The following is a 13,953-nucleotide window of genomic DNA, read 5'->3' as shown; positions in this document are numbered from 1 at the left end:
GATGACTGTGGGCACTATGGTGTTGAATGCTGAGCTACAGTCAATGAAAGCATTCTCAAAGAGGTCTTCCTTTTGTCCAGGTGGGAACGGCACTGTGGAGTGCAAATGAGATTGTGTCATCTGTGGATCTGTTGGGGTGGGATGCGAATTGGAGTGGGTCTAGGGATTCCGGGATGATGGTGTTGATGTGAGCGATGACCAGCCTTTCAAAACACTTCATGGCTACAGACGTGAGTGCTATGGGGCGGTAGTCATTTAGGCAGGTTACTTTGGCGTTCTTGGACACAGGGACTATGGTGTTCTGCTTGAAACATGTAGGTATTACAGACTCGGTCAGGGAGAGGTTGAAAATGTCAGTGAAGACACTTGCCAGTTGGTCAGTGCATGCTTTGAGAACATGTCCTGGTAATCCATCTGTGTATGTTGACATGTTTAAAGGTTTTATTCACATCGGCTACAGTGAGCTTGAACACAAAGTCATCCAGGACAGCTGTTGATCTCATGCATAGTTCAGCGTTCTAGCCTCGAATCGCACATAGAAGGTATTTAGCTTGTCTGGTAAACTTGCGTTGCTGGACATCTCGCGGCTAGCTTTCCCTTTGTAATCCGTGATAGTTTGCAAGCCCTGCCAGATCTGACAACGTCAGAGCCGGTGTGGTAGGATTCGATCTTAGCCCTGTATTGATACTTTGCCTGTTTGATGGTTTGTTGGGGGGCGTAGTGGGATTTCTTATAAGCATCCGGATTAGTTTCCCACACATTGAAAGTGGCAGCTCTTGCCTTTATGTTAGTGAGGATGTTGCCTGTAATCCATGGCTTGTGGTTGGGATATGTATAATTGGTCACTGTCAATGCAGTTGTTAATGAAGCCAGTGACTGATGTGTTAAACTCCTTAATGCCATCAGATGAATCCTGGAACATATTCCAGTCTGTGTTAGAGAAACACTTCCTGTAGCCTAGCACCCGCTTCATCGGGGTACGTTCGTATTGAGGGCATCGCTGGCACTTCCTGTTTGAGTTTTTGCTTGTAAGCAGGAATCAGGAGCTTAGAGTTATGTTCAGATTTGCCAAATGGAGGGTGAGGGAGAGCTTTCTATGTGTCTCCGTGTGTGGAATAAAAGTGATCTAGAGTTTTTTTTCACCTCTTGTTGTTCAGGTGACATTAACGTCACCAGCCACTAGGAAAGCCACCTCTGGATGACCATTTTCTTGTTTGCTTATGGCCAAATACAGCTCACTGAGTGCAGTCTCTTATTGTCAGCATCGGTTTGTGGTGGTAAAAAGACAGCTACAAAAAATACAGACAAACTCTCTTGGTAAATAGTGTGGTCTTCAGCTCATAATGAGGTATTCTAGCTCAGGTGAACAGAATCTTGAGACTTAACATTTGAGATTGTGCACCAGGTGATTTTAACAGAGACAGCCTCTCATCTGAGCTTCCCCGACGCAGTCGTTCTGTCCTGCCAATGTATAGAAAAACTAGCCAATTTTGGACACACCTACTCATTCAAGGGTTTTTCTTTAATTTACTATTTTCTACATTGTATAATAATAGTGAAGACACCAAAACTATGAAATAACACATATGGAGTCATGTAGTAACCAAAAAAGTGTTAAACAAATCAAAATATATTTGAGATTCTTCAAAGTAGCCACCCTTTGCCTTGATGACAGCTTTGCACACGCTTGGCATTCTCTCAACCAGCTTCATGAAGTAGTCACCTGGAATGCATTTCAATTAACAGGTGTATCTTGTTAAAAGTTCATTTGTGGAATTTCTTTCCTTCTTCATGTGTTTGAGCCAATCAGTTGTGTTGTGACAAGGTAGGTGTGGTATACAGAAGATAGCCAAGTCCATATTATGTCAAGAACAGCTCAAATAAGCAAAGAGAAACGACAGTTCATCATTACTTTAAGACATGAAAGTCAGTCAATACGGAACATTTCGCAAATTTTGTAGGTTTCTTCGAGTGCAGTCGCAAAAACCATCAAGCGCTATGATGTAACTGGCTCTCATCAGGACCGCCACAGGAAAATAACAGGAAAAGAAGACACGGAGTTACCTCTGCCGCAGAGGATATGTTCATTAGAGTTACCAGCCTCAGAAATTGCAGCCCAAATAAATGCTTCACAGATTTCAAGTAACAGACACATCTCAACATCAACTATTCAGAGGAGACTGCGTGAATCAGGCTTTCATGGTCGAATTGCTGTAAAGAAACCACTACTAAAGGACACCGATAATAAGAAGAGACTTGCTTGGGCCAAGAAACACAAGTAATGGACATTAGATCGGTGGAAATGTGTCCTTTGGTCTGATGAGTCCAAATTTGAGATTTTTTGGTTCCAACCGCCATGAGACAGAGTAGGTGAACGGATGATCGCTGCATGTGGGGGTTCTTTGCTGGTGACGCTGTCTGTGATTTATTTTGAATTCAAGGCTAACTTAAGCAGCATGGCTACTACAGAATTCTGCAGCGATACGCCATCCCACAAGACAATGACCCAAAACACACCTTCAGGCTGTGTAAGGGCTATTTGACCAAAAAGGAGAGTGATGGAGTCCTGCATCAGATGACCTGGCCTCCACAATCACCCGACCTCAACCCAATTGAGATGTTTTGGGATGAGTTGGAGCGCAGAGTGAAGGAAAAGCAGCCAACAAGTGCTCAGCGTATGTGGGAACCCCTTCAACACTGTTGGAAAAGCATTCCAGGTGAAGCTGGTTGAGAGTATGCCAAGAGTGTTCAAAGCTGCCATCAAGGCAAAGGGTGGCTACTTTAAAGAATATAAAATATAAATACATTTTGATTTGTTTAGCACTTTTTTGGTTACTACATGATTCCATATGTGTTATTTCAAAGTTTTGATGTCTTCACTATTATTCTACAATGTATAAAATAGTTAAACTAAAGAATAACCCTTGAATGAGTAGGTGTGTCCACACTTTTGACTGGTATTGTATATTCTGAACAAAAATATAAATGTAACATGTAGAGTGTTGTTCCCATGTTTCATGAGCTGGAAGAAAAGATCCCAGAAATGTTCTGTATGCACAAAAAAAGCTTATTTCTCTCAAATATTTTGTGTACCAATTTGTTTATATCCCTGTTAATGAGCATTTCTCCTTTGCCAAGATAAGCCACACCTGTAAGGTGGGTGGATTATCATGAAGCTAATTTAAACAGCATGGTCATTACACAGGTGAACCTTGTCACATCGCGCACCAGCGACTCCTGTGGCGGGCCGGGCGCAGTGCACCTCCGACACATTGGTGCGTCTGGCTTCCAGGTTGGATGCGCGCTGTGTTAAGAAGCAGTGCGGCTTGGTTGGGTTGTGTTTCGGAGGACACATGACTTTCGACCTACGTCTCTCCCGAGCCCGTACGGGAGTTGTAGCGATGAGACAAGATAGTAACTACTAATAATTGGATACTACGAAATTGGGGAGAAAAAATCTATAAATAAATAAAATAAAAATTCTAAATAAATAAGGGTAAAAAAAATCAATAAATTCAACATCGTTTTGAAAATTTGGCTCTTCAAGGATGAATCCCGGTTTTCACTGTACCAGGCAGATGGCAGACAGCTTATATGACGTTGTGTGTGAGCGGTTTGCTGATGTCAACGTTGTGAACAGAGTGCCCCATGGTGGTGGTGGGGTTATGGTATGGACAGGCACAGACAACAAACACAATGGCACTTTGAATGCACAGAGATACCGTGACGAGATCCTGAGGCCCGTTGTCGTGCCATTCATTCACTGCCATCACCTCATGTTTCAGCATGATAATGCACAGCCCCATTTTGCTGATCTGTACACAATTCCTGTAAGCTGAAAATGTCCCAGTTGGCCTGCATATTCACCAGACATGTCACCCATTGAGCTTTGGATCAACGTGTACGACAGTGTGTTCCAGTTCCCGCCAACATCCAGCAACTTTGCACAGTCATTGAAGAGTGGGACAACATTGCACAGGCCATAATCAACAGCCTTTTCAACTTTATGTGAAGATGTGTCGCGCTGCATGAGGCAAATGGTGGCTGAAATAGCCGCATCACCTAATTTGAAGGGGTGTCCACATACTTCTGTATATATAGGGTTTTTGTGACCAACAGATGCATATCTGTATTCCCAGTCATGTGAAACCCATAGATTAGGGACTAATACAAGACTGATTTCCTTATATGAACTGTAACTCAGTAAAATATTTTAAATTGTTGCATGTTGCATTTATATTGTTGTTGAGGGAATTTACCATGTCCTTGTTCAGCCAGACTCTGAGAAACATACAGTGCATTCAGAAAGTATTCAGATCACGTTGATTGAATAGTCTGGGCGAATGGTGCTCATCCAGCTTATTCTTCAGTGATTGCGCGTTCGCCAGCAGAACGGAGGGTATAGGCGATTTATCCATTCTGCGTCGTAGTCTCTTCAGGTATCCCGCACGCCAGCCTCTATAGTGGTCTCTCCTTCGAGTGAAGTAGAAGTCTTTGTCCAATTGGAGATTAGCTGTTCTGATGTCGAGAAGCTCTTTTCGGTTTTAGGAAACAATACCAGACAACAAGGCCACAGGGGACGAAATAAGGCTTCCACTGTGTTGACTCAGGAGTTTGAGAACCTTGCTGAGAACCGTGAAAGTTCTGTGTCCGTCTCTGGAGCTGGCCTGGCCGTGTACACACACCCTCTGGCGCACACACACACACACAGGTGCTTACCCAACATGCACACCTACTCTCACACGGTTTTGTTTCCGTCTCGAGAGCCTGCCTTACGAAAGCCTGCCTTGCCGAACGGACACGTACTCACACACACACATACACACACATAACACACACACACACACACAGGGCTGAAATACTCGTCAGGGGACGGCGGCTGGCTGTTCACACAGCAGACTTACAGCACCCTGTGTGTGGGTGAGAATGTGCAGTAAGCCTGAACAGGCCATAAGTTAGGTCCTCGTCACAGGACCCACATAGTTCTCCCCTCTAACTGACTCAGACAGCAGGTACTGGGGGACAGGAAGGTGGTCTGACTCGGGGGCTTCACACTGAAGTAGTGAAACATTGAAACGGGGAGGACATGCGTTCATTCCTGCTCTCCTTTTGCATGGGACTTATTTTATTGCCCTTCCTCCCCCCCGTATTACTTCCAGTTCCCCCCTTCCTGAAAAAGCCTAAATCCAGATACTATTTCCAGCGGAGGGGCCTAGCGTATGAAATATGGATGCATAAAAATGCTGTGCAGCAGCTGAAGGGAGTTAACTGGTAGACTGTGAGAGGGAAAGGGGTTTGATATCTGTTCCCCTCCCCTCTCCTCTCCTCCACTACTATACAGGGGTGGTGGTGTGGCGAGGGCATGTACAAGGGAACCATTTCCATCCATGAACTGCGTAGACGTTTCCCCCTCCATATAGAGCTTTCAGCATGCACAATACGCTGACCAGAAGGGCTCTTCTCATGCATGGGGATATGGGCTTCATCCAGGGAACTTCATTGGGAAGTACAGTGCACTGAGTGTACAAAACATTAAGCTCTTTCCTTGACACAGACTGACCAGGTGAATCCAGTTGAAAGCTATGGTCCCTTATTGATGTCGCTTGTTAAATACACTTCAACCAGTGTAGATAAAGGGAGGAGACAGGTTAAAGAAGGACTTTTAAGCCTTGAAACAATTGAGACATGGATTGTGTGTGTATGCCATTCAGAGATTGAATGGGCAAGACAAAAAATGTAGGTGTCTTTGAAAGCGGTATGGTAGTAGGTTCCAGGCGCTCCGGTTTGAGTGTGTCAAAAACTGCAACACTGCTGGTTTTCATGCTCAATAGTTTCCTGTGTTTCAAGAATGGTCCACCAACCACAGGACTTCCAGACAACTTGACACAACTGTGGGAAGCTTTGGACGCAGCATGGGCCAGCATCCCTGTGGAACGCTTTCGACACTTTGTAGAGTCCATACCCCGACGAATTGACGATGTTCTGAGGGCAAATGTTTTGTACACTCAGTGTATATGATTGTTTAAGGTTTGTACTGTATGGAAAGAGGCTGTTTTTTTATGTTCCTACACCGATCCCTTCCTACTAAAACAGTTGCAAACAGAGTCAAGACGTATGTACATCTCAGTGGCACAGAATACACAGGTGTATAGAAGTGGAAGGACTTGGCCCCTTTACTTTAAAGAGACCTAAAAATGTTACGGAACCAAGCAAGTGGTTAAGGCAGCCAGAAACATTTGACTTGGAGGAACTTGCTTGCCAAGTTCAAAACGAACCCGTTAAGCTCCCATTTGTGGCTCCACATCTGTGGAGGCCCTGGCAGAGGTTCACAGGTCCTAAGCCCAGGCCGGTGCACCGAGTCTGGGGTGTGGGGGCTAGATGATTGAACACAGCCCCGGCACCGGCTGCTTCTCCAGCCGCCCGAAGATTCCCCCCAAAACCCCTGGTGAGAGAACAGTGATAACGATATTAAATCTGAACCCCTCCTTAACTGCCTTCAAACACACACAGTCCCAGAACACACAGGAGGAAATGTTTAGCCTGGATGGTGTATGTGTGTGCCTGTGTGCTGCGTGTCTCTATCTTCACTCCCGCAAATGTCCACCTGTGACAACCAAGCAAGTTCAGCCTAAATGGCCAATAACACAGTCAGGAATACTGGTCCTGGTCTGTGTCAGTAAGAAACTCAACATGCATTGCAGGAAAGCTGGTGGCACACATCCAGCACAGTAGGTGTTTCATTATGTGGAGATTATTGTTCCAGTTAAGTCATAGGGATGGTAGTTGATGAGATGGTAAGGGTAGATGCTTGATGTTGTGGAGGAACTCATACAGTATAATCAATCAAATGACGCTAATTTGTTTGGATGAGTTTGAGCATCCCGACACAGACACACTTACATGCTCTTGGTTGTGAGTTGCAGGGTGTGTGCCTGTGTTTGTCTGTATGTCTCTGTGTGTGTGTTAGCTGTGCGGTGCTCTCCATGGATGAGGCAGGAATGAACTGACATCTGGAGGAACGCTCCCTACCACCAGGTCTCTATGAATCAAACAGCCCAGCTCAGAACAGACCTGCTCTCCTCTATGTGTCACAGAGTACTGAGCCAGCAGGGCCAGCTGATCTCATTAGTAATTGCCATTCGCTGAGGTACTCCATAGATCCCCACAGTTATGTCATTCTAACACAACATGTCACAAATGAACAGAATCTGTCTTACTGTGAGACAGTGTGTGGTACTGTAGTTCTCTGTGCCATACAAACTGCTGAGAATCAAGTCAAATACAACAGTGTGCAGTCACAATTGGCACCACTGTTAAGTGTTCATACTATCGACTTGTTCAATATGTTTAACATGCTGTGGTGATTTTCATACGATGCTTACGTTCTCTGTCTTCAAAAGGCCAGACTTGGACAGAGGAGACTTGCTCTATTACAATATTTTCATTTAAACTCCCCTCCACCCCATTAGTGTGTATTACAATATTTCAGTTATAGCATTTGGTTTAGTAGTTCCTGTGGGATTTCGGTTGCCACGACATCAAAGCCTGAATCTTATCTTCATTGTGTATTTTGGCTCTGATCACAGCTCCTTAGCAGGAATTGGAAATGAAGAGAGCTATGCCTTGAACCTGAAACAAGGCCTGTCTGAGGATAAGACAGCAGAAAATGTTTGGTTTAGTAAATTCCTGTCCTGCCTGGAATATCCAGGGCTGAGTCTGACACAGGCAGAGGAAGAAAGACCCCATTTAAAACAAACACGTTGGGAGGAGAAGTGGGCCTATCCGCCTCTGGGCCTGCCAAGTCTGGGCCTAATGGTTTAGGCAGAGGGCTCAGGTAGCTTTTATGTGGTGAAATCATTGACAAGGAAGTCCGCCGGGGCTTAGAGGACTAGTAAAACTTAATGATGAGTTAGAACGTCCAGAGTGAAGTACTTTGTCCCTTTGGTTGTAAATCACAGGTCGTCCAATGTCCGCCCTGAAAGAGACAGGGATGCCTACAGTAGAGTATGCCTGGCTGTACTACCCACGCCAACACTGCAACCTACCATACTATACAACACTACTAGCCTGGATTTCAACTTGGTCCAAGTACAGTGCATTCGGAAAGTATTCAGACCCCTTGACTTTTTCAACATTTTGTTACGTTACAGCCTTATTCTAAAATGCTTAAATATTTTTTTTAATCCCTCATCAATCTACACACACTACTCCATAATGACAAATGGGTCATTGGTGGAGTGCTGCAGAGATGGTTGTCCTTCTATCTCCACAGAGGAACTCTGGAGCTCTATCAGAGTGCTGCAGAAATGTTTTGGTAACCTTCCCCAGATCTGTGCCTCGACACAATCCTGACTCTGAGCTCTACGGACAATTCCTTCGACCTCATGGCTTGGTTTTTGCTCTGACATGCACTGTCAACTGTGAGACCTTATATAGATAGGTGTGTGCCTTTCCAAATTATGTACAATCAATTGATTTTACCACAGGGGACATCTCAAGGGACATCTCAAGGATGATTCATAGAAACAGGATGCACCTGAGCACAATTTTGAGCCTCATATTAAAGGCTCTGAATACTTATGTAAATAAGGTACTTCTGATTTTAGTTTTAATACATTTGCAAACATTTTAAAAACCTGTGTTCGCTTTGTTAATATGGGGTATTGTGTGTATATTGATGAGGATGTTTTTAAATTTTTAATTAAAAAATAAATTAAGGGGGGGAAATCCATTTCTGAATAAGGCTGTAACGTAACAAAATGTGAAAAAAGTCAAAGGGTCTGAATACTTTCCAAATGAACTTTATGTATTGTTTATAGGCACAATGGGCTACTGTGTGAAAACTAGACCCTTCATTGCTTCCCTCCAATGGAGAGTTCTTCCTGTAAATCCGCCAATATTCCCTCCATCCCTCACCGTCCTCCCGCTCTATGGGTTCCAGGTTTTTCAACATTATTCAGGAAGTGTACTACTGCTCTCCTTTCCTCTGAGCAGAGCAATAATTACTGTATGGGGAGTGGTGCAAGAAGGGGGACAGCCTAATTGGTCTGAATAAAAAGCAATGTGTCAGGAGTCATACTGAGACAATGTGCTGCATGAAAAAATATTATGACAGCCCATTCAAGGAGATTTGTGGGGGTTAGCCTCCTCCCCCTCTCCTCCTGCCGCCACTCCTCAGACTCTTTACTACACTCTTGATTAAGGGACTTAACTTGACAGCTGTTTAAAGGAACCAATTTGGAGGGGAGCTAAATGTAACAAACAAACGTGCTCCAAACAAGAAATGCCTTATTATCCAGGCCTTATTATTGTGACATCTAAACACTCCCAGAAAAGAAGTGGTCATATGTTTTACGCAATGTGATTGTATATCATATCACTGTGTTTCGGAGCCAAAACGCATGAAGGCATCTGTGTTGGCCAGCTTTCTCCTGGATCCTAACCTGCGTTCTCCTGAAGCCGAGATGGATTACTGTGTGGTAGGGGTACTGGGAGAGGGCCAGGGAGAAACTAGAAGGATTGATATTAATTCAAATCAAAGATTGGATCAGTCTCAGAGCTCTTGCCATGAGGACGTCATTCAGCAGACAACAGACTGTAGGCAATCATTAGCTTGTTATAAATGATGCATTGAATGTTTGAAACTCCTGCTTAACAAACAGTCAGCTCCGTTTTTTCCAACCTGTCCTCTGTTTGATAGGGGCCCAGCCTGGACCACGGTTTGGGTTTGCTCGCTGGAATGATAATTCAGTTCTCATGGAAGGTCTCTTTTTATTCCCGTCTTCCAAATCAGGTTTTGTTTTTTAGTTTTGGAGCGTGCTCAAAACACCATAATAATTTTGTTGAGGAGTTCACAGATACAAATCATTAATGGCAAACCATTAAACTTTTGGCTTTTTTGCGAAAACTGATCAAGAGTTTTGAACAGCATGTTGTTTCTATTTAGCCTTGGTTTATGGGATATACTGTATAGTCGCTAAGGGCCAATGTGAAGGCAATTGCGTTAGATTATGTTTCCAGATAGACACGCACTGTGAATAAGTGCAGCACAGTGTATCCCCAGTTATTGCTCAGAATGAAGAGCTCTCATGCCAGGTTATCTCAACTCATTATCTTTATTTGTTTTACCTTGCATGAACGTTTGACCTCATCTTGTGTGTTCCTGTAAGCTGCTTATTAAATGCTGGCCGTGAGCTATAATTATGATCAGGTATGACATGGGCCATCCACTTTGTGTGGGTTTCCTCTTTTATAGGGCAGGTTGAGGACACTCTGCTGTCTTGTGTCTGTGACTGACTCATCAGCAGTGAGCTGTGTGTGTTTGTGTCCAATCAAAATCTAATTGTATTTGTCACGTGCGCCGAATACAACCTTACAGTGAAATGCTTACATAAAGGTCCTTAACCAACATTGCCGTTTTAAGAAAAAGAGTGTTAAAGTATTTACCAAAATAAACTGAAGTAAAAAAATATATATATATACATTATCTTCTGTGAGCTCAATGCACAGTTTTTCTAGAGATAACTCAGATCAAGCCTGAACATTGCGATGTAGTAGAGAGTTGTCATCTCCAACAGGCCAATATTCTTTATATTTTTTGCCCAGAAAATGTGCTAATTAACTACAATTACCATAATCCATGGCCCGTCTACTTGTCCGGTTTGTGTGGGGCAGACACTGAGAGGGAGAGAATAGACAGAAGAACGTACGATCGAGAGGGATAGAGAGAAGTTGCTTTGCGACGTATCTACCCGAAAATAGATTTTCTAAGTGATTGATAGTTGGTATTCAGTCATCATGAATGTATCCCTTATTTACTTTGAAAAACTGTGATTATTTTTTAATCATCGAACTAAAACTGAACCGACCTCAAAAAACACTAATCGCTCAGCACTAGCATGCGTGTGTGTTTTTAAACCCTGTATGTGAACTGTTTTGTCAGTGCCCTGTGCTCTGCTGCCTCCACAGGGGGCAGGGGCTGCGGTTGGGACCCTCTTAACAAGCTACCATGTGTTGAGTCCTGAAGTACTCCATCAAACAGCTAGGCAATGACCAGTCAGTCGCTGTGTGTTTGAAACATTCCCCTGGCATAGGCCTCTAGGTCCTCTCTGTGTGCGTCTTGCTGCCACACGCTAGACTAGACTGTCTGGCGTCTGATACAGGGACATCACCACCCTGTGACCTCACCACCCCTTTAACCTGTTTAACTAGCCAGGATCACTTACCCAGGCTCCTCTGCTCTCTAACCAGCCACAGGTGGACCTCTGACAGCACAGGGACCCAATTTCACCTTTGACCCCATGAGATTTCCCCCCAATGTCTCCTCTCATACCTGAATGATCAGGTTAAGTATGGCTAAACAGCTATGGACCCCTTGTTTAAGTTAATTTACGGTTAGGGTTTGTATGGGACAGATGGGGGTTGCTCTGTCGTGTCTGTTATCTGTTATTCCGCAAAAATGTCCCGCATACTTTCTAGGACGCATGCTGTGAGCTTCCACTCTGCATGGCCCTGCCGTTGCATGAGCTGAGAATATGTTTCTGAATGTAATAATGGGGAGTGATTTGCAGTGGACCAGCTGTCTGGGATCTGGATCAGGAGGGGGAGAGATGAGATGCAGAACCATGTCTGATCAGAGAGGCCTGGGGGCTAGACAGGGGAGGGGAGCCTTCCTCCCTCTATCCTTCCCTCTCTCCATGACCCTTGGATGTGAAAGACTTATGAGCATATCCATCATATCCTCTTTCATTATTTCTTTCTTTCTCTCCCTACCTCCCTCTTTCTCCATCTCTCCTTCTCTCCCACAGTGACCGGCATCATGTCTCCAGCTCTATCCCGGTCCCGACAGGAGCCAAGTCTCAGATCAGTGTCTCAGCTGCGTCAGAGGTGGGTTTCCCCACCGACACCAGCTCTCCAGACCGGTGCTCACTGAGGAAGAGGGCCAGCTCTGAGGCCGACAAGCAGAAGTACAAAGCCTCTCTTCCTCCCAGCTACAACACGGCCATGGCCATAGACCAGCCCCAGGGGGGCCTGCCGCCGCCCTCCCCCTCCCTCAAACACATGTCCTCCTCCCTGGACGCTAGCATCGACCTGGCCAAGACTCTGGAGGTCCAGGCACAGCAGACACCAGCCCCAGGAGAGGAGGATGGAGACGGAGAAGTAGAGGTGGTGGAGGTGGAGCAACTGCCTTCCACCACCACAGGAGGCTCAGATTGCCCCACTCCGGCTCGGGACAGCACCATTGAGGAACTGGAGGAGGTGGCACTCACCAGCCAGCAGAATACCATGAACGGCTCAGTGGTGCCAGGCTACGGGCTGGCGGGGCCCACAATTGGGCTAACAGTGACCATGGCATTGAACCCAGAGTTGTGTTGCTCGGTGGAGCAGGCAGAGGAGATCATGGGGACTGAGGCCACAGGCCTGGGACTGGGGGACGGGGCCAGGCTGGAGGACTACCCCTGCATCCCCGTGGAGCACGCGGTGGCCGTGGAGTGTGATGAGCAGGTGCTGGGCGAGCTGGATGCCGCCGGCTTCGAGGAGTTCTCCCGCCGCATCTATGCACTAAATGAGAACATGTCCAGCTTCCGCCGGCCACGCAAGAACTCCTCTGAGAAGTGACAACAGGAGAGCAGGACCTGAGGGGAGGGCTGGGCTGGGGGGTGAGGGCAGGACTGGAGTCACAGGACACATGAGTCAGGGACATGAACTTAGTGGAGAGGAGGAGGGGTCCTGTGTGTTTTGGTGTGTGTGTCACTCTCCCTCTCTCCATGCATCAATAGAAATCAAACATAGGAACTACGGTATTTGGAATGTGACAAATTTGCACTTCTCGAAAAACATGTATATCAGAGGAGGCTGGTGAGAGGAGCTATAGGAGGACAGGCTCATTGTAATGACTGGAATGGAATTCATGGTACAGAGTCAAACACATCCAACATATGGAAACCACGTTTCACTCCGTTCCATTTTTTCTATTGCAGCCATTACAATGAGCCTGTCCTCCTATAGCTGTTCTTACCAGCCTCCTCTGATTTCTATAATCCTTTGAAATGAAATAAAGCAAATGTTTGTGGTTGAAACACTTCCGCAGCTTTCTTTTTTCAGGATGCATGGCAATGCTGTGGAAGGGAGGGAGGGAGGGGTGTTTGTGTTGTGACCACCTTTAAACACACAAAATGTATCCTTCCTCCCTTCCTTGAAGTAACCAGTAATCTAACATGAGCAGCTTGATGAAAGCTATAGAGTCTTCACTTGTACCTGTCCAGTCCTTGTACCTGTCAGTAATAACTTCAAGGGAAGGAGAGATGAATTTGAACAAAGCCAGGGTCTTCAGCATGGCTGACAGAGGAAAGGAGGTACAGCAAATTGACCGGTCACTAGGCCAGGGCAGCTTAGACCGTTGGCCCAATCAGATACTCCGTAACTGTTACGCCCTGCACCTCCAGGTCCAACAGCCATTGGACAGGGCTGCCCTGTTTTTATCTCAAGGGACCATGACATGTGGGAGGGAGGCTTGAGCTCATGGCACATGGCAGGGATACAGTGCAATTTCTCTGTCTTCTCCATACCCGTTTTTTATTTTTTTACTATTTTAATAAGCCCCATTAATATAAGTATTAATATAAAGTCTAATAATTCACATATTATTCAATAGACCAAAAACATTTCTGGTGTGTACTTAGGGTCGGAAACTTTCCGTTAATTTTCTGGAATTTTTCCGGAAATTTTCCATGGGAATTTAAGCCCTGGAATTTGGGGAATTTCGTCTAAATTTATAAAAAAATGTAGCTTATAATAGTGAACCTTTTTTGTGGGATACACATATGGCAATTCTAGGTCTTGGGGCATATTTTGGTTAAACTATCCCCAATTAAATGGAATTGCAACACTCTGCATGCACAGTGCATTCTTTCATCACATGTACAGCTGATTCTCAAGATCTTGCACACTAAT

The 13,953-nt window shown here is 45.2% G+C and overlaps 1 protein-coding gene across 1 annotated transcript in view; it reads left to right on the top strand.

Annotated features, from left to right (window-relative positions):
* Window positions 1-13,745, top strand: part of LOC110537458 (UV radiation resistance-associated gene protein) — a 162,174-nt gene extending 148,429 nt beyond the window's left edge. Inside the window, exon 15 of the mRNA XM_021623519.2 lies at window positions 11,808-13,745. Within this exon, the coding sequence (XP_021479194.2) occupies window positions 11,808-12,618 (811 nt within the window). The 3' untranslated portion in view covers window positions 12,619-13,745. The remainder of the gene's footprint in view (window positions 1-11,807) is intronic.
* Window positions 13,746-13,953: the final 208 nt, after the last annotated feature.

This window comes from Oncorhynchus mykiss, chromosome 12 (genome assembly GCF_013265735.2).
Source record: "Oncorhynchus mykiss isolate Arlee chromosome 12, USDA_OmykA_1.1, whole genome shotgun sequence".
Lineage (NCBI taxonomy): Eukaryota > Metazoa > Chordata > Actinopteri > Salmoniformes > Salmonidae > Oncorhynchus > Oncorhynchus mykiss.
This window is presented reverse-complemented; position numbering and strand designations above follow the sequence as displayed.